The sequence below is a fragment of the Herpailurus yagouaroundi genome, unplaced genomic scaffold, assembly GCF_014898765.1.
Source record: "Herpailurus yagouaroundi ecotype Mexico unplaced genomic scaffold, PumYag 428, whole genome shotgun sequence".
Taxonomy (NCBI): domain Eukaryota; kingdom Metazoa; phylum Chordata; class Mammalia; order Carnivora; family Felidae; genus Herpailurus; species Herpailurus yagouaroundi.
The window spans coordinates 1,030,705-1,050,802 of record NW_024412645.1 but is presented as its reverse complement, the minus strand read 5'-3'; the positions used below and the strand labels follow the sequence as shown (position 1 = coordinate 1,050,802).

At 57.8% G+C, this 20,098-nt stretch overlaps 1 protein-coding gene and 1 long non-coding RNA gene across 10 annotated transcripts in view; one reads left to right on the top strand and one right to left on the bottom strand.

Moving 5' to 3' along the window:
- Positions 1-1,463, bottom strand: part of LOC121022631 (uncharacterized) — a 30,440-nt gene extending 28,977 nt beyond the window's left edge. For both annotated transcript variants that reach the window (XR_005787024.1, XR_005787023.1), the window contains exon 1: positions 1,308-1,463. This is a non-coding gene — a long non-coding RNA (uncharacterized LOC121022631). The remainder of the gene's footprint in view (positions 1-1,307) is intronic.
- A 124-nt stretch (positions 1,464-1,587) lies between these two features.
- Positions 1,588-20,098, top strand: part of SMTN (smoothelin) — a 22,031-nt gene continuing 3,520 nt past the window's right edge. For 2 of the 8 annotated variants that reach the window (XM_040463931.1, XM_040463932.1), the window contains exons 1-19: positions 1,588-1,720; positions 3,416-3,545; positions 8,075-8,223; positions 8,613-8,706; positions 8,793-8,871; positions 8,967-9,064; positions 9,972-10,292; positions 10,381-10,453; positions 11,049-11,120; positions 11,201-11,722; positions 11,912-12,084; positions 15,196-15,348; positions 15,436-15,511; positions 16,599-16,763; positions 16,861-16,923; positions 17,146-17,212; positions 18,146-18,319; positions 18,512-18,629; positions 19,223-19,374. In XM_040463931.1, the coding sequence (XP_040319865.1) occupies positions 3,495-3,545; positions 8,075-8,223; positions 8,613-8,706; positions 8,793-8,871; positions 8,967-9,064; positions 9,972-10,292; positions 10,381-10,453; positions 11,049-11,120; positions 11,201-11,722; positions 11,912-12,084; positions 15,196-15,348; positions 15,436-15,511; positions 16,599-16,763; positions 16,861-16,923; positions 17,146-17,212; positions 18,146-18,319; positions 18,512-18,629; positions 19,223-19,374 (2,600 nt within the window). In that variant the 5' untranslated portion in view covers positions 1,588-1,720; positions 3,416-3,494. Of the gene's footprint in view, positions 1,721-3,415; positions 3,546-8,074; positions 8,224-8,612; positions 8,707-8,792; positions 8,872-8,966; positions 9,065-9,971; positions 10,293-10,380; positions 10,454-11,027; positions 11,121-11,200; positions 11,723-11,911; positions 12,085-14,018; positions 14,112-15,195; positions 15,349-15,435; positions 15,512-16,598; positions 16,764-16,860; positions 16,924-17,145; positions 17,213-18,145; positions 18,320-18,511; positions 18,630-19,222; positions 19,375-20,098 lie in introns of those variants that run through there. The other 6 variants (XM_040463928.1, XM_040463929.1, XM_040463936.1 and 3 more) reach the window with 5 other exon arrangements.

The window sequence follows — 20,098 nt, the reverse complement described above, 5'->3', positions numbered from 1 at the left end:
TACTGCAAACACCTGGTGAGCACGCGTGACAGATTAAGTAGGTGGGAGCACACTCAACTGTGTGGTTCCTCCCAGCCTGCAGGAAGGGGCGAGGGGTGAGGGGCGGGACTAGCTCTAAGCAAGCCATTCATTGGAGCAGACAGCCACATTCTCAGGCAGGCCCTGAGAATCCCAGCTAGCCTAGGTGTGCCCCACCCCAACGGGCTGTTCCAAGGGGCACCCCAGGTTTGAAGTAGAATCAAGTTAGCCTTGATTGGGCTCTGTTTGCTCCTCCTCCCGTATGACCTTCACAAGTCTCTTCCCTCTCTATGTTTTGGTCTTCCCATGTGGAAAGTGGAACCACCTCTCAAAATGTGGGGATCAAAGAAGATGACACTTTTTAAGAGTCTGGGAGTCTCTCTAGATGGGGGTGAGGTGGGATGGGTGGTCCCAGAGGATCTGGACAGCAGGGCTGTGGGGCTCTGCTGGGACAGTACGCTGAAACCACTCCCCCACAACCCCACCTCATAATGGGTAAAAGCAGATTCTGGACTTAAAAGGTGTTGGTATGAATCACACAGTTCCACTACCTATCAGCTGTCGTCCTCAACTGTAAAATGGGGCATTAACAGTTGGGCTCAAAACAGTCGTTATAGGGATTATATGCCTGGTACATCGCAAGTGCAAAATAAATGTGTTGGTATTGTTTTTATTTGACATACAGGACTCCAGACCCCACCTCCCGGGTTCCTTAAACAGGCAGGGTCCAATGACCCTGGATCTGTGGATCTGTGGGAGGGTCCTGGGCCTCCAGCACGACATGAAGTGGCTTTCCCCAGTGGGTCTAAGCTCTTGGGTCCTCTGGCTGATTCCAGGTGTTGTCTTGGGCATGTTGTCTCTGTCTGGGCCTCAATTTCCCCCATTTGTTGAATGAGACCATGGACTCTGTATTCCCCATCTAGGACTAGCGCAACCAGAAGCGCACCCTCAGGGGGCTGGGGAGGGAAAAGCATGACAGATGAATGAAACGTCCGTTCAAAGGTGTATCGACTGGGGAAAAGTTACTGTGATTGATCCTGCTCCACCTGAGATGTTCTTTGTGATGCACCAACATAGGGTCGAGGTGCTGCCGGTCACAGTCCCTGCTCTGAGGTGGCCGGGACCAGGTGTCCCAAAAGCAGCCTGGGCGGCAGCCAAGCCCAAATGCTAACGCGAGAAGGGGGCGGAGTCGGGGGAAGGGACAGGGTCTCACGAACAAAGAGGATGGCGGAGAGGGGCAGTTCTGAAGATTCCGCGAATCTTCAGACGGACGATCCCGAGCCACTTACCCCGGCTTTCGGCGCCCTCCCCGACTTTAGTGCAAAGCTGCGTCCTCCTGCCGACTACCGCCCAACCAGCCAAGGCCCCGGCGGCAGTGGCCCCAAGACTACAAGCCCCTACAGTCCTGCCCTCGAGGGGCGGGGCCTGCTACAGGGGCGTGGTCGTCAAATTGAATTTCCCCAATGGGGCACGAGGATGGGCGGGACCCTCCCAAGGATTGGCTGCCGTGGCGGCTCGGGGCAGGGCTGGCAGGGCCGCTGGCGCGGCTGGACGGGCGGCGCTTGCAGAATCTCGGGGACGGTTGCTGAGGGGGACTGGGATCCCGGTCGCGGCGCCTTCCGCCTGACCGTTCCTAGTCTATCTGTCGGATCCCGAGTGACCTAACCTGAGCCCGCGCCGGACGGGTGGGCCGGACTGAGAGGTGGGTGTGCAGGCCTCTGGGCGGCACCAGGACCCTCGACGGGTCCTGGGGGTGGAACCCGGATATCTGAACTAGGGTTCTGGGACTCCCAGAGGTGGAAGCTCCCACCCATCCACGGGGGCTCTAAGCCATGAGATAAGGTTCTAGACTGCGGGAAAGGATATCACGGACCTCCAGGAGGCTCCACAACCCCCAGGGACCCTAGACTATGGGGGCACACGCCTTGGGGAAGGTCCCACATTACTCTGAGGCTTCTCTCAATCCCCGGAGACCCCAGACTATTTGTATGACAGGGAGCCCTGTCCCGCAGCAGCGGCAGTCCCTAAGGACTTCCTGGGCGTCCTAGATTATGCATTAGCGACCCCTGCCCTTCAGTAGACATGGGGGAATTCAGTGTCCATGGAACCTAAGTCTGGTGATTGCTGAGTGACACCCTTGGGGTTACCCCAAAGTAGGTAGATAAGAGGCAAGGACCCCCCTCCCCCCAGATGAAAGATGGGTGGTTGACACCCACCCACGCCTAAGGGGATGGGACAAGCAAGCAGCGACTTGAACTGGCGGGGTCTGAAGAACCCCAACTGTATGAATTAGGAGCCCCCCTCAGCCCCCTTTACCGGATGGGGTGACTCGACAAGTGACTGTTCTGGGGAGGGGGAAGGCATGACTGAGAGATGAATCATTGGGGGGGGGGGGTGGCAATCCTGGGGCCATTTCAGTCACCATACATTAACTAAGCAACTATGGTGTGTCAGGCTGTGGGCCCTCAAATTCCATAGACATGAGGGCTGCAGGAAGAAGGAAGGAGCTGCACTAGGAGGTTGGGCCAGGATTTAGGGGGCCATTTTGATGCAATGATGGAGCAAAAAAAGCCCCTAGGGGCACTTTGGAAGGGGGCTTCAGAAGCCAGAAGTGGCCAAGATTTTGATTAAATCCGTTCCTGCTCTTTGGATCTTTGGAATCCTACTTTCCCCTTGTGACAAATCCCCGCCCTCTCCAATCCTCAGTTTGCCTATCCAGAGGCTGGATGTGTCAGGTTCTGTAGGCCATTCTAGCTGGGGAATTCGATTCTAAGTGTGTAAATTGGCAGGAGGAGCCAGTTGCCTGGACACCTGGCTTCATGAGGTCTGGGCAACTGGCATCAGGGGGAGGGCAGGAAGGGGAGGAGAAAAGAGGAGTGTGTATAGAGGGCTGCCCTCAAGAACTGGAAGACAGGAGGTTACCTCTGATGGATTAAATCACCTGGGGTAAGGAGGGCAAGTGGCAGCAAGGATTTGGATATGGGCTCAGCCCACAGAGACTGAACTTTTGGTCCGAGTCGGGGCTGGGCAGGCCCTGGGGATGGGTGGGTGGGGTAGGAAATGAGTCTGGCAGGCACCCCCTGGTGGTGAGCACGGCTGTGGTGGACCTTCTCAATCCTCTAAGCTCTCTGATCCTTAAGACAGGGTGAGGGCCCAGTTTAGGCCACACAGCAGGCTGGCATTGAGTTCGCTGTGCTGGAACCAGGGACTCCCACACTTGGTTTAAGTTTTTCAAAATACCACCCTAGGGCAGAGAGCAACCCCCAGCCAGCAGCCACAGGTAGCAAGAATGGGACACCAACAGATTATCATGGGTTAGAGAAACTGAGGCACAGGGCCCAAGTGCCTGTGGTTTCTAGAAGTCCCAGCAGGCCTGATTCATGTCTGTCCCCTGCAGATTCCTTGAGCTGGTGTCAGGTGCCACAGGCACCAGGGATCTCACCAGGAGGGGACGGACAGAGCTAGGAGCCATCGTGATGGCAGATGAGGCCTTAGCTGGGCTGGACGAAGGAGCCCTGCGGAAGCTGGTAAGTGGCCCGATCATCCCTGCTGTGATAACAGGCAAGCCAGGTCAGAGGCAGGGCCTGTCCAGGCTACCTCTCAGCTGACAAGAGGAGGGGAGGGGGGAGGATGAGGGCTCAGGGGAACAGGGCTAAACCTGTTATGCATGGCTGATGCAGAGGACCCAGTAGCATGTGCCTGTCTGTGCCAGGTGCTGAGGCCTGGTCCCTCCCAGTCCCCCCACTGCTACCACCTGTTTAAACAGTAACTGCTGAGGACTCGCCCATGTGTAACCACAGGTGTGGGGAGGCTAGATTTTCTCTCTCAAGCAACAGCCTGGGCAGTGTCCACCCCTGGAGGCTGGCCCAATGATAATAGTAGCAGCAATGATTAAAAATGCCAGGGCACAGTAGGGGTCAGGCTGGATGCTAGACCATCTCACAGAATGGTCACAGCAGCTCCAAAAGCCAAGAGGGCACTGTGGCTCAGAGAGGTGAAATAACCTCCCTTAGGGCACCCTGCTAGGAAGATAGAGTGCCAGGATCCAAACAAACCCCAAAGAGGGCCATGGGGGACCATATCTTGGGTAAGTCAAGGTCAGAAGAGCCCATAAAAAGAGACAGGCTTTGGGGGCCCTTATAAGCTCTGTCACTTCTAGTCTGTCATTTTTTTCTGAGCCTCAGTTTCTTTACCTGTAAAATGGGAGCTGGAGATGTGTGCAAACATATATGTAGCTCCTAGAGTTGGCATGGGGATGGAATGAGGCATGGGCCCAGATCTTAGGGTGGAAGAAGGATGGGCCCACTCTTTCCTCACTTTCTTGAGGCCCTATCTAACCATAGCCTCCCCCCTCCCCCATTGCCATGCACAGAAAGGCTTTAGGGCAACAAAAGAGGGCAGACATGTACCCACGATCAAAGGCAGGGAGCTGCAGCACTGGAGGGGCCAGAGCTCTGCGCCCACCCTCCCAGCTCCGCCCTTGACCCTTGTGAGGGTGGACAGTGGAGGGGGAGTGGGATTAAAGATTTACCTTTCCTAAGAGAAAGCAAGTGACCTACCCACCCCCATACCATTCTTCCGGATGCAGGGGTCACTCGGCAGTGTCCAGTGCTGCCATAACCTACCCAAGGCAGTCAGACCAGCACGTTAGACTCTCTGGGTGTCTGCCATCGCCACAGCCAGCTGTGTGCTGGATTGGTTTCCCAGGGGTTCCCACCACGTCAGCTCGACCTCCCCCCTTAGGTCAGGAAGTCAGATGGGGGTAGTAGACACAGAGCGTTCCAGAAAGAAAGCCAGGTCCCCGCGCATCTCCATCTCTAGGGGTCCACTCTGAGGCTCAGGGTTCTCCAGTCGCCACTCCCTAACCCCATGCAGAGTTTGGGTGCTGGGTTTTCAGAGAAGCCAGAGCGGTAGCTGTAATCGGCCCAGCCCCGCCCCCTCCCTGGGAAAGGACTAAACCACTCGCTGCCCCTCGTCTGGGGGCGGCAAAACCGCCCAAAGTCTTTCGCACCCCCAGACCGGTTCCTCCACGGCCGGCGCCCCGCCATTACTTCGCCCGGGCATTGCCGAGGGTCCCGCCCAGAGCTCCGGCCTGGCTCCCGCCGGCCTCGTGGCAAGAACGGCGGCGTCCCAAGCCGGGCCCCTCCCCGCGGGGTCGGGCCTTATAAGGGAAAGCTGGCCGGCGCCCCAGCTTCGGGCCGATTGGGGACCCGGGCAGCCGCTTCCGGCCTCCGCTCCCGCACATTCCTTTGGACGAGGCGGGGGTGCCTGCGCTGGATGGGGGCACTTGGGGACAGGCACGCCGCGTGCCCCTCCGCCACATACCGGACGCCCTCCTCCTCAGTCCCGGGTTCAAGTTCAGGCTCCGACGCTCCCTAGCTGGGTGACCTAGGGAAGCTGCTTAAGTTCTGTGAACTTCGATTTCTTCTCCGCAACGAGAGACATTAAAGCAGGCGGTGGCGGGGGGCTTTCCTGTCTGGCTCCCGACTGGGCGCCTAGTGCTGGGCTCCCCGGGAGAGGCGTGGGCCGTGCCCTGCCTGGGAGGGCGGGCGGTTCCGGAGCCTTCGGACCTTCAGCGCCCCCTGGCGAGGCCTCGCTCCACTGCCGGCCCGTCCTCCATGGGACTGAGCGAATGCCTGGAAAGTCTCCTGTATTGTGCTAGTGAGGAGACTGAGGCCCAGGGAGAGCCAGAGCGGGTCAGACCCCACCCCCACTCCCAAACGGCGAGGGCAGAAAGGCCCGGAGACCCGCCCCCCAGGAGGAGGAAGTGCCCTCTTTCCTCCCGGGAGAATTTCACTGGGCAGTTTCAGAAACCGCCCTATCCCCTTCCCCTTCCCTCTGGTGGACAATGGCGCTTTGTACTTCCTTCCCTCCCTCCCACAGCCCCCTCCACACACAACGGTGGGGCCTGAGAGGGTAAGGAATATAGGATGCACAGCAGGGTTACTGTGGGCAGGCCTTTGCTTTCAGGCCCAAAGGGGAAAGGTCATGCTGGGGAATGATCAGTGGAATGAGGTTGTCCTTCCCCCAGCCCCATCCCACTCACTTGGGGAGAGTATCAGACAGGGACCAGGGACTTCTACTTTCCAGATGGGGATAGTGAGGCTCCTAGGGATTACAGAGGTAGCCAAGTTTCTACATCAGGCTGTTTTCAGAGATAAGAACCCAGTCTCTGGAATCCAGGGCATTGGGAAGGGGTACCCAGGAGACAAAGGGCTAGTCATTTTATCTCTTAGCCTCTTTACCCTCTGTCTGTCTCTGTCTCTACCCTCTGGTCTATCTCTAGTCTAGACTAGAGAGGGTTCCTAACATAGTATGCCAAGGTCCTTGAGGTACCCACCATGGCAGACACACCCCAGCAACAGAGCTATCTTCAGCCCAAGGCAGACTCTGGAGTCCTAGAAACCTGGGTTCAAATCCTGGCTCGGGTCATTTGGGCTTTAGCAAATGACTTCTCCCCACTGAGCCACAGTTTCTTCATCTGTCAAATGGGAGTAAACCTAGGGTTTCTGTGAGATTAGGACAAACTGGGGACTCAGCGCAGGACCTGTTAGATAGGTTCTCAATGTTACTGATATCTCGTATCTTGTACTCTTTTGCCCTTGCCTCTCTCTCCTTCTGAGTGGCTGGAACCAAGGAGGGGGTGATGTTTACTGCATGTACAGCTATGAAGGGGGGACCCCAAGTCACTGCCCCCATCCCCATCCACTGCCCTGAGGTGGGAGTCATTGTTCCATTTGGCAAATGAGAAAAACAAGACACAGAGAGGTTAAGGACATGCTCCTGACCACCCAGCCAGGACTGGACTGAAGCTGGAGCAAGCTGGGGGTTCTGGCCTGAGCCTCAGGGACTCTCCCATAGCTCTTCAGCAATGTGGAGCCTGAAGGAACCATGGAGGGATCTGTCCCCCGGGGCTCTCCCTACTCTTTTCAGACTGGGACAAGTGATGGCAGAGTTGGGCCAGCCCATGCACCCTGTTGTAACTTGGACCCCCACCTGGGAACAGGAAGGAATGATGGGGGAGGAGCTATAAAGAAAGGAAGTAGAGGGTTCCTGGACCCTCCCCCTGAATGATTTGGGGAGTGGGGACAGAGGAAATCACTTTGCCTATACTTGCTCCTATTTGGCTCAGGCCCATACCGGGGATTTATCTCAGCCATTATCTTCCTGGGGTCCCTGTGCCAGTCCTCTCTCTCTTGAGATTGGGCTGGGGAGGTGGGTGGTAGCAGTGTAGGGGAGGCAACAGAATTGACTGACTCTGCCCAGAAAAGGTGCCCTTTCCTGAGAGTGGTTAAACCAACCATCTCCAATTTCCCAGGAATTAAGGGGCTAAGAAGCTGGTGGGGGCACCTGTCCCTCATTGATGCCCTCTCTAGGGCCCTGGGTAGACTCTAATGCAGCTCTATTATCTGAGGGACTGACCTTCCTACTCTGGGCCTTGGCCCCTTTGACGGTGGATAGTGCTGGGCCAGTACAGGCAGGAAAAAATAGCCCCCAGCCAAGCAATAAACTAGGACTCCTGAGCACCTGCCCCTGCCTCAGTTTTCCCATCAGTCCAGTGTGGATGAGGCTGCCACCCCCAGCAAGACTGTAGTGCTTTGGGACTAGAACATGGGAGTCTTCCTTGCTCACAGGGTGGACTCCATCTGCCCTAATCACCCTTCCTTCCCCAGGGACACTGTTGGGACCCTGTACGGTAGCCTCCTTCTTCCTGCAATACTCCCTGGCCCTTGGGAATTTGATGAAGGACTCTGAGTGACAGGAGTTGAGTCTCAAGAAGGAGTGCCTGGCTTGGCACCTGGCACAGATGGGCAGTTGCTGGCTGCCCACTCTGTGAACCATAGTGCACAGTAGGCTGTCCAAGAGCTCTGGTTCCATAAGCCAGGTCTCCCTGAGACCCTGCGTGGGTGGAAGGGCAGGCTCGTGACAGACATGTGGCAGAGAGAGTGGAGACAGACCACTCATTGTGGCCCAGGCCAAGCTGTGGGCAGCTGGTGCCCGCCCTCCGCCCCTGGCAGCCAAAATGATTTGCCCCTCACCCCCGCCTGCCCCACAGTTGGAGGTCACAGCGGATCTGGCAGAGCGGCGGCGCATCCGCTCAGCCATCCGGGAGTTGCAGCGGCAGGAGCTGCAGCGTGAGGAGGAGGCCCTGGCATCCAAGCGCTTCCGTGCTGAGCGGCAGGACAACAAGGAGAACTGGCTGCAGTGAGTGGCCAGGGAGGGATGGTCATGCAGGTGGGAGGAGTATGTGCCAGGGCTCGGCTTGTGTTGTGCAGGCAGGCACGAGCACAGGTGTGTCCGCTGCCCATGTGGGTGTGCAAATGGCAGTATAGGCAGGCATATGGAATATACAGGGATGTTTATGGGCATGGACCACTCACCAGTCATGGAGTCCTGGACACACCCACGTAGATAACACGTCTGAGCCTGTGGTATTAGTGCTCACGTACATGGGCATGCATGTGCCAGCATGTAGCCAGAGGGTGTGCTTAGCTACCTACTCCTCTGTGTACCCTGTCCTGCCCCTACCCTCAGCCCACATCCTCCATGACTTGGCTATGGCAGTAGGAGTTATAGTCATGATGTCCCTGCAGCTCTCAGCAGCAGGAAGCGGAGCAGCAAGCTGCTCTGGCGCGGTTGGCAGGGCGCCTGGAGTCCATGAATGACGTGGAAGAGCTGACTGCACTGGTGAGGCCCAGGGCAGGGGATGTGGCAGGGCAGGGGAAGACCTGGACTCCACAGTCCAGCACCTGCGGCCTGTTTCTCACCCATAGCTGCGAGGTGCTGGTGAGTATGAGGAACGCAAGCTGATCCGAGCTGCCATCCGCCGCATAAGGGCCCAGGAGATTGAGGGTATGTGCCCTGCCCTGGCCCTACCCTGTGTACTGCTGCATGCCACCCACAGCACCTGCTGGCCACTCACCTGACATGTTTTCCTTCCCTTCCAGCTGCCACATTGGCTGGGAGGTTGTGCAGCGGGCGGCCCAACAGTGGCTCAAGAGAAGAGAGCAAGGGGCGGGCAGCACACAGGCTGGAACGGTGTGAGGTAAGGAATGTGAGCAAGGTGGGCGGGTAGCCCAGTGTCCTGTGCCCACAGATGCTAGCAGCACAGAGCACCTACTTGTCTTTGCTAGACTGGTACCTCATGGGGTGGGGAGGTGTTTGGGGGACACTATCTCACACCTCTGCCTAGTCTCTTGGATAACCTCTGGCCACATGTCCCCCAATCCAGACTTTGTATCTTCCCCTCAAAGCCAGACTGTCTACACAGCTCCTGAGTGTGTCTCCCTTACCAACTTGCTGGCCTGCCTGCTTCCATAACTACATTTCACCCCACCATGGCCATCCAGCCTCCACTCAGTAGCCAGTGCAATCTCCCTGAAATGCAGATCTGAACCTGACCTCCCTAGCTTAAACCTAGCCTGAGGCTGTCCTTCTCCCTCCAGACAGCCCACATCCTTAGCTTGACTCTACATATCACACCCCAGCTGACTCTGTGGAGCACTGTTCTCCAGGGGGTATGGGTGAGAGGTCCGGCCATGGAGGTTCCTTCAGTGGCCAGCAGAGGCCGCTGGTCCCAGTTCTTGAAGGACTCCCCCTCCCCGCCACCCCGCCCCAAGCTGCCGCCCCCCCACACACACTCTGATTAACCAGGCCAGGATCAGGGGTCAGAGGCCTCTGCTCCAGGGATCTGTTAAGGTTGGGAGTCCCCAGGAGGTCTCCTGTCATCCCCAACCCCTGGTATAGTATCTAGTCCTCTTTGAACCACGCTTGACCAGGCAGTGCCAGGAGGTTAGGAAGTGAGTATCAGAGACCTCCCATGGTGTGCCAGTGCCCCTGCATGTGCAGGTGTGACCACAGGAAGCTATGCCTAACCCCTCTGCTTTGCATGCCCTGCCCTGGGCACCTGCCAGCCTGGGGAGCCTTGACTGCATCCTGCGGGTCTCCCACAGGTGCCGGAGCGAGAGAAACAGAAGCAGCAGGCAGAGATCCCAGAGCCAACCCCAACCCCCCAGGGCACCAGCCGAGATGTGACCACAGTGACACTCCTGGTGCAGGCCCCACCTGGGGGCACACCCAGCTTACCTGCCTCACCCGTCAATTCACCTACCACTGCTTCTCCTGAGCCTCCACTAGAGCCTTCTGAGGCCCGGTGTCCTGCTGCTGAGGCTGTGGGCAGCCCCGAGTCACCCTCCAGCCCACCCAGGGCCACCAGCCCTGAGCCCCAGGAGCTGCCAGCCACCCCCAGCACTGAGAGGCAGGCGGTCAACAAGGTGAGTCTGGATGAGGGACAGGGATGCCAAGCAGGTGAGCTCCTCAGTTTGGGAGTCAGGCCCTGCCCATGCTATGTCTCCCCTGCAGCTCCTGCCTGGCCCCACAGAGCCCCCAGCTGTCCAAGGCCCCACCAAAGGTCCCTCCGACACAAAGAGAGCAGGTGAGGGTCCCCATAGGGGTAGCTATAGGCCTCCCCTTCCCTGTCTGGAAAATGGGCTCTAATGCCTAGACAGCTTCAGCTTCCTCAAGAGGAAGCAGTCCCTAACACTCCTCCCACTGCCCTGAAGTGTCCCCACCCCCAGCCTGGCCCTCCCCAACCCCCATCCCATGGCCAGAAGCCTCCCTGCAGCCTTGAAAGGCAACGGGCCTCAGGCACATTCTTTTCCCCAATAAGGGAGTGCGCCCATCTCCCAGCTGAGGCCATGGGCAGTGCTGGACGGGGGGGGGGTGTCCTGTATCCCCATCAGCAGGAAGGATCTGGGCACCCTTCCTCCAGCCTAAGCCTAGCCCAAGCCCCCAGGAGTGTCCAAGTCATCCTAGGGTCAGTGCAGGAGGAGAAGGAGGAGCCTATAAGAGAGATACAGCTGAGTGGGGAGGCCAGGAGCTATGGGAGGTGCAACATGGGACGGGGAGGCTGGAATACAGGAAGGGGTTGGGAAGCTGAGGAGGTGTGGAGGAGAGACTTATGAGAGGCGGAACTTCCATATCCACTCTCCTCTGTCTTTCCCCACCTGGCCCTCTCTCCAAACTGCCAGACCTGGCTGGACCCCGTCCCTGCCAACGCTCCCTGTCCATGCTCAGTCCCTGCCAGCCAGCCCAGAACCGAGGTACTACCTGTTCCCACTATTGCAGACTTGGGGCAGTCCCTGTCCCACCCAGTCACTGATAACCCTCCTGTCCCTTCTAGAGCCCACCACTCTTGCCAGTGGACCTTCCTCATTCCAGCGGGCTGGCTCTGTGCGGGATCGTGTGCGCAAGTTCACATCTGATTCTCCTATGGCTGCTGGGCTTCAGGAGGGTCCACCCCGGTTGGTCCTGGGTCCCTCGACCCCCACAAGACTCCTGGGCCCCTCCCACATCAGCACTACTCCTGCCTCCTCTTCCAACAGCTCCTCCTCTCGGGGCCCCAGCGACACCTCCTCCCGACTCAGCAAGGAGCCACGAGGAACAGCCAGGCCCCTGGCCCAGCTTCAGAGCTGCCCCCGGGAGGAGGGCCCCGGGAGGCGGGGCTTGGCTGCCAGGCCCCTTGAAAACAGAGCAGGGGGGCCCGTGGCCCGCTCAGAGGAGCCCAGTGCCCTGCTTCCTGTGCCTGTCGGCACTGCCGAGCCAGGGGCCAGTATGAAGACCACATTCACCATCGAGATCAAGGATGGCCGTGGCCAGGCATCCACAGGCCGAGTGCTGCTGCCCACAGGCAACCAGAGGGCAGGTAGGCCTCCCCCCTGTCTCCCCACTGCTGGGGATGAGCATTTGCAGACAGCTCTGCATATAGAACGAGTGCTGTGGTCAGGCTTCAGGGTGTCTCCAAAGGATGTGCTGGGAGCAAGGGGCACCATTAACCTTGGCTGGCATTGCCCTCACCCCAGCTGATCTAACAGTGGCCCTTCTCCTCCTCCAGAACTGACACTGGGACTACGGGCGCCTCCCACCCTCCTTAGCACCAGCAGTGGGGGCAAGAGCACCATCACCCATATCAGCAGCCCTGGGACCCTGGCGCGCCTGGGTAGCGTCACTCACGTCACCAGCTTCAGCCATGCCTCCCCTGATAGCCGGGGAGGCTGCGGCATTAAGGTGAGCCCCTTCTTAGCCCACCAGTGTCACCATCCATCAATCTTATATAAACTGCTTCAGGATGTAGGGCTAGCAGGATTCCTCTGCTCCATTCCTCCCCCACTGAACACATGGGGAAACTGAGGCCCAGAGAGAGAAGGTGGCTACCTACAGTCCAGAACCAGTTGGTGGCAGAGCTAAAGGCAGACCCTAGTGTACCAAGCCACTAGGTGTGTCAGAAGCTTACTCTGTACTGGCCTCAAGCTTCTCACATGCTGATCTCTGGTCTTTAGTCCAAAATAGGTTGGTTGATTCCTAATGAACAGATGGGAAAATTCAAGCTCAAAGAGGATGGTGAGGACTTGCCCCCTCTTCTGATGGCCCCAGTGCCCCTGTTCCTACTCCATACTGGAGCTCAGCCCCAAGAAGCAAAGCTGCTGATCTGCTCATCCAAGATCAGCCTAGCCTGTTAGGAGATTGGAGATTAGTGATTACCATCTGCGTCAACATCTCTGGGGGAGGGGGGGTTGAACAGAAACATTGATGGGGGGACAGGCAGGGGGTGCCAGTCAGGTGAGGCAGCAGCCTAACAGGTGCCACGGGAACTGAATACGCCGCATCCCTCCATTATTCATTCCTGAGCCTGGGATCAGCTGGCTGGAAGCTCAGCTGGGGAAGGGATCCCCAGTGGGCCGCCTGACTGCCCAGGTAATGTCCTCTGTGCTGCACCAGGGACTGAATGGGACTTTGGTTGAGGTGAGATGGCTAGAGCCAGCTTTGGGCCTTCTCAGGGGTAACAAGGAGAGGGTGGGGGGAAGAAAGCACCCTTACCCCCACAGAGCAGGACTTAACTGCTCTCTGCCAAGAGAGTGAGGGGATGGTAGCTGAGGCCCTTGGGGTGGGTGGGAGGTGAAACAGTGAGCCCTGCATGTGATACCACTAACGCATCTCAATTTCCCCATCTAGAATCAAGGGAAAGCAGAAAAGTACCTAAAATGTGCTCAAAGTCTGTGGTTGTATCCAAGCACCACAGACAGGCCAGAGGATATTTATCTCATATTTATGCTTGTTATAGCAGATTGCTCAAAGTCCCGCCTCTCTGTGCCTCCATTTCCTCCATTTGTTCAAGGATTTCTAAAACAGCATGGCATGAAGGCTAAGGAGTGCAGGCTCTTGGAGTCTTGCAGACTGGATCCTCACAGCTAATGCAAATGGTAGCCCAGGCAGGCCCATTTATTGCTTCCTGCCTCAGTTTCCCCATCTGTGGGGCATGGGGCCCTGGCCTAGGTAATTCTTCAGAACCTGTGCAGCTTTGCTGTGTTGCCAGTCTGTGATCTCTGCACGGCCAGCACCAGGCCTGGCCGTCTGCCTGCTTGGACAGGCCACCCCTCCCCCACAACCCCCTCCACAAGGAGCCCAGAATAGGTTTCTATTTGGGCCACAGCCCCAGCTGGCGGGTGGCAGGCTGGGAGGCTGGGAGGCCAGCAGGGGCGGAGCAGGCCCACTGCCCTTGCCTTTGCCCTCAGGCCAGCTGCAAAGACTCTGACACTGCCAGCCAGAGGCAACTGTCCCTACCACTGTCCCCATCGTCATCCCACCACAGAGCCCCTGCCATCACCATGCCGGGGGTACCAGGGCCCGGGTCTGAGCTGGCTGCAGCCCTTGAGGAACGATTGCACTTGGCGTTGGAAGAGCTGCGGGCAGTGGCTGAGGCAGGGCGGGCGGCAGTGACCCAGGCAGCTGAGGCAGCTGCCTCGGCCATGGAGCCAGTGGCCCGGGCAGCTGAAGAGCTGCGGGTGGAGACAGCAGCACTGAGCCGGCGGCTGGATGCACTGGGCAGGCAGGTGGAGGTGCTGAGCCTGCGCCTGGGGGTCCCACTTGTGCCTGACCTTGAGCCTGAGCTGGAGCCCAGTGAGCTGCTCCTGGCTGCTGCCGACCCTGAGGCCCTCTTCCAGGCGGCTGAGGATGCCGGGACCCCTGTGGCCCACCCGCCTGCCTTCAGCACCCGCCGCCGCTCCTCTGCTGGCCCTGCCCGCAGCAGCAGTCTCGTAAGTCCCTATGGGCTGGGGGGACAGGGGTGGTTTTGAGCAGGTTCTGCCCCTGCTGACTGACCTTTGGTGTGCCACTACCTTCTCTGAGCCTCAGTTTACATATCTGCAGAGGGGACTGGAGTGCTAGTGCTCTAACACTCAGGCAAGAGAGTGCCAGGCTCCTGGCCCTGAGGCATGCATGGCGGCTGCCCTAGCAGCCCCTGGCCAGGGCCCAGTCCCCACCCCCACCCCTACTATGCCCCAGTCAGGCTGAGTCTCCCTAGAGCAGCTGCCACCTCAGCTCTCCTTACCCTTACAGCAGACTGAGAGGCCCTGCCAGGAGGAGAGGGGCTGTGATAGTTGGGCTGGGGGCTTGTCTGCAAGTGCTTAGAAGATGTCCTGGGAGGGGTAGGGTGCTAGGTTGGGGCCACAGGCCCTTTAGAGGGTAGTTCCCAGTATGGAGCAGGGAGCAGGAGCAAGCTTCAGAGAGGACTTGGCTCTGGGCAGTCCCAGTCAGACACCTGGTCAGGAGCCCAAGGGCCCTGGTCCAGCCCCTTTGGGGTGTGTGTGTGTGTGTGTGTGTGTGTGTGTGTGTGTGTGGCATGTGCTGCCTGGGCACTGGCCCAGGAGGGCTCAGGCCTTGGGAACTTCCAGGACAGAGCACAGCCTGCTTGGGAGGAGGCTGGGAATGAAGCAGCAGAAAGAACTCAGGTTTAGGAGATAAGCTCAGCTCAGACCCCAGGCTACATCACACTTCTAGGACTGTGGGCAAGTCATGCAGCTACCCTGAGCCTCAGTTTTCCCTTGTGTTAAATAGGGACAGTAAAATCCCTAGTGCTTATACAATGCTTACTACCAAATGAAAATCACCGTTATTGACGCAATTCCACGTACACGGGAAGCCCTACAACAAGGCTGTCAGTGCCTCTTCTCTGAGTCTGACACCAGACGGCCATCTTTGCACAGGCAGTCTGACTGGTTAGTAGTTATTTCCAAGGCTGTGCCAGCAGACCCACGGCCCGGTCCCCTAACCATTGGCATGGGCATGGTTGGTTTCGTCCACACCCCTCCTTAAAGTCCATGCCCGCTCCCCACCCTGCAGATGGAGCCAGAGCCAGCAGAGCCCCCGTCTGCAGAAGTGGAAGTGGCTAACGGTGCTGAGCAGACCCGGGTAGACAAAGCACCAGAGACGCGGAGTCCCCTGAACACTGAGGAGCTGATGGCCATCGAGGATGAAAGCATCCTGGACAAGATGGTATGGCCAGATCTGGTGGACTAGGGGTTGGCAGGGAGCAGGGACCAGCAGGCACCAGGTGGGTAATGACAGGGGTTCTATCTGCAGCTGGATCAGACTACAGACTTTGAGGAGCGGAAGCTCATCCGGGCTGCGCTACGTGAGCTCCGACAAAAGAAGAGAGGTAGAGAGCCTGTTGCCCCACCCTAGATCCAGTTGCTCCATTCCCAGCTGCTCCCTTTACTCTGGGGTCCATTCGTGGACATGCTAGTTCAGTACCTGCCCTACCCAGCTTCTTCTCTAGACCCAAATGTTCCCTTGCCTCCTTCTCCCTGGATCCAGCTTCTCCCTTCCCTAGCTACATCTCTCCCCCTGACCACCCCAGTTATACTGTCCCCAACCAGCTTCTCTTCTCCTTCCCAGACCCAGGTACTCCCTCTCCTAGCTACTCCTTCTTGGATCCCATTGCTTCTCCACCTACTGCCAACTACTCCTTCTCTGAATCCAGATACTCCTCCCAGCAGCTGCTTTTCTCTCTTTGAGTTCCACTGATGACCACTGTAGCTCTGCCCCTACCCAGCTTCCCCTTCTCTGAGCCCAGCTACTTCCTCCCTGGACCCAGCTATTCATTTGCTTGGATTCTAGATTTATTTCCTTCTCTAGATACTCTCTGAATCTAACTGCTTCCTCCAGGCCCCATTGATGGCCACCTGGCTCCTATGCCTGCCTACCTACTTCTTTAGGCCCAGTCACCCCTTTTGCCAGCTTCTCTCTCAACTACTCTTTCCCCGGATTGAATTACTTCTCAGGTACCTCCAATTACTCCTTCCTTGGATCTAGATATTTCTTCTTCTAGCTGCTCTTCCCCCACCTAAGACTCATTTAAAGACTCACTCAGCTACTAGCCTCACTCAGCTTCTCCCTCCCTGAATTCTGCTACTTCCTCGCTGGATCTGCATATTCACTCTGGAAGCTACTCATTCCCATAGAAATTCCCTTCTTGGATCCAAATACTCCCCCTTTGAGTTCAGCTCTTCCATATTCCTTTGTTTCTCCCTGAGTCCATTGCCACACACCACCTCTCCCCCACCCCCTGCCAAGTTATAGCTATCCCCTTACCCTCAGCTACTCCTAGAGAGGGTCCTTGTCCCCTGTGTCTTCAATATTTCTAACAAGTTGCCCCCCCCCACCCCATCTTGTGTGCCCGTGCATATGTGCTCTGTGGGTGATGGGTGGCCCTTCTGGGCATGCATGGGGCATCCCCCACCCAGACCAGCGGGACAAGGAACGGGAACGGCGGCTACAAGAGGCACGGGCCCGGCCAGGGGAGGGCCGTGGCAACACAGCTACTGAGACCACCACGAGGCACAGCCAGCGGGCAGCCGATGGCTCAGCTGTCAGCACTGTCACCAAGACTGAGCGGCTCGTCCACTCCAGTAAGAGGCCAAGCAAGGCTCAGGGCTCCAGGTGGGAATATATCCACCCCACTGGCCCCATGGCTCATATTCTTCCTCTCATCCCCTGCCCCTCCAGATGATGGCACACGGACGGCCCGCACCACCACGGTGGAGTCGAGTTTTGTGAGGCGCTCGGAGAGTAAGGCCGCCTGGTGTCGCCCTGTGCCTGACTGCCTGCCCACTTCCTCAGACTCATCCTCAAGCTCTCTCTCCGTACCTTCATCTGTGTGTCTCTCTGTCCAGCAGTCACTTTCTCTTCTCTGCCTGAGGCTACCACCATCCCCCCCACAATAGCCCCGTGCCCTATCTCCTGATGTCCAGGCCCAAGCCCTCACCCTGCTCCTCTTCCCCTTTATTGCAGATGGTGGTGGCCGTACTATGGTGCAAACCAAGACTTTCTCCTCTTCATCATCCAAGAAGATGGGCAGGTGAGCATAGGTACCCATCCCTAGACCACAGAGGAGTCAGTGCCACATGGGACCTCACTATATACCCAGTCTGCAGAGGGGTAGACCAAGGTGCTTTAAGGTGATAAGCATACAGCCAGGGAGAGTCAGAGTAGGAGTCAGACCACTCCTACTCCCCTTATGATCTCACCTATTCCTCAGCCACACCACTGAGGAGGCCAGAGATTTGCTCAGGGTCTCACAGCTCTTAGTGGCAGTGATAGCGTTGAGCCCTTAGAGAGGCCTGCCTGCCAATGAGCTGCCTGGTGGCACTGCCACTTCTCAGTGTCTGCAGACCACATCCCATGTCACAGAGCACCTTTGCACTTTAGCCCCATGAGGGAGGAGTACACCTCTATCATACAGAGTGTATCAAGGCTGTTAGGAGCAGAATTCATACTGGAAACCATAGGCGTCCAAGAACTCTGACTCAGAAAGACCTGTGTTCGTGCACTGCCCCCCATGCCCTCTGAAACCTGAGGCCAGGGGCCTGTTTCCTCATCTTTAGTGGAAATAAGGGTCCCTCCCTCCTTGTGAAATTTAAAATGGCACATAGGAAAGGCTCAATAGACATAAGATGATGATGATGATGATGATTATGCTGGTAGGTATTATTAGTTGCTAGTGCCCAGAATCTGAACTCATCTGTAACTTGATCATGCAGTGAGCCTTCTCAGAGAACTGCCCCCAGGGCCAAGTCTGTTGAAGGAAAAGAGTGGCTCCCACCTTCTTCACCTTTGAGCCTCAGTCTACCCTGTAAAATAGACGTGATAAGGACGACTCCCTTGCGGGCCGGCTTATGGGTTGTGGATATACCACAGAGTGTAGAGTCTGGAGCACGACAAGTCCCTTCCCTTGGCAATTGGGGGTTGAGGCTCAGGAGCGGCCTAACAGTCACCTCCTTATCCCCCCCAGTATCTTCGACCGCGAGGATGAGGCCAGCCCACGGCCCGGCAGCCTGGCCGCACTCGAGAAACGCCAAGCAGAGAAAAAGAAAGAGCTGATGAAGGCGCAGAGCCTGCCCAAGACCTCAGCCTCCCAGGCGCGCAAGGCCATGATTGAGAAGCTGGAGAAGGAAGGCGCCTCTGGGTGAGCGACAGCGGGCGGGGCTGGGCGGGGCCTAATTAGTGCATGGGGCGGGGCCAGAAACGGGAAAGCGCTGTGGGAGCAGAGCTGGGAGGGGCCTGAAGGACAGGGAAGGCGGGGCCTGGAACCCACTGGGTTGGCCACCAAGGCAGCACGCCTTGTGACCTGCCTGACCTGCCGGACGTGCCCCTGCAGCAGCCCTGGTGGACCCCGTGCAGCGGTGCAGCGTTCCACCAGCTTTGGGGTCCCCAATGCCAACAGCATCAAGCAGATGTTGCTGGACTGGTGCCGAGCAAAGACACGTGGTTATGAGGTGAGCTCTACAAGGCCAGGCAGCCCGGCCCTTCTTTCTCCTACTCCCAACCTCCACCCTGCAGCTCCGCACCTCCCTCTTGGCAGAACTCCTCACCCCCTGTGCTTTTCATAGTCCCCATACCTGGCAGGGACGATGGAAGCCCTCTTTTGGGATGAGGAAACAGGCTCAAAGGAAGACACACAACATACCCTAGATCCAAGAATAAGTGATTAAGTGGGAGGGCCTAATGAGGGCCCAGTTCAGAGCCAGACCTCACCCTCCGAGTCCCCCCTCATTGCTCTTGGGGGTAAGGGTGGAGGTGAGGGGGCTTGGTAAATTTCTGTAAGTAAGGAAAGGAGTGAAGGAGACATAACCATGGTCTTAGCTGGGTGGTGCTGGGCCTCCTGGTTGCTCTGTGACTGTAAGTAGTAGACAAGGGAGTTGACAAACTTAATTAAAGGATGCTCATGTTCCCACTGCCCATCCTCTGTGCAGCCTTGGGCAAGCTATAGGGCCTCTCTGACCCCAGTTGCCCTATGCCTGGAATGCCAAATGCTGGGGGCAGAGAACTCATAGGGAAGCTGACCAGTCCTCCCACCACCCATACATAGCACGTGGACATCCAGAACTTCTCCTCAAGTTGGAGTGATGGGATGGCCTTCTGTGCCCTGGTGCACAACTTCTTCCCTGAGGCATTCGACTATGGGCAGCTCAGCCCACAGAACCGGCGTCAGAACTTTGAGGTGGCCTTCTCATCTGCTGAGTAAGTGTGGGCCCCAGTCCTGCTGGTGTCAGCTGGGCATCTGGGACTAGGCATCTGGGCCAGGCCCAGCTGCCCCAAGGCCCCTTGAAGCTGGCCAGCTGCACTGTCAGACAGCGGCTGAGACCCCCTTCCCCAGAAAGCCCCTGTCCTCTCCACCCTACCCACCTGCTGCTGAGTGTGCCAGGTGCCCGCCGGAACGAAGGAGCCGCCGGCCCGCCTACCAGCCCCGGCCAAGGCCCACCAGGTGGCCCTGTCCATATCCCCTCCATCCTCCCTCTGCCCCTTACTCCCTCTCTCTCTCCCTTTCTCTGTCCTGCTCTCCTCCCACTATCACCAGAGCTTCCTGCTCCCACGGGATCCCGGCTGGAGATTCCAAAAGGAGGCTCCTGGCCTGGGCACCGTGCCCGTCCAGCCTATATAGGTGTTGCCAAAGGCTTATATAGGACATTAGCAAGCCCTCCACTTTGGAATCGTTGCCCCGTCTGCTCACCTCACCCTCAGCACCCTCCATCTGTCTTTCCTTCTCTCCTTTTCTCTTTCTGGTTCCCCCAGATTTCTTCCTCTTCCTCCTCCCCCACCTCCTTTCACGCCTCCCTCACCTCCCCTCCCTGGGGCACAGCCCTCCTCTCCAACCTCAGTGCCAACGCCATTGCCCCCCACCCCATTCCCGCTTTCCCCAAGAGTTCTCTGCACCTGTGACTGGTCTGGCCCCCCACCCCTGTCT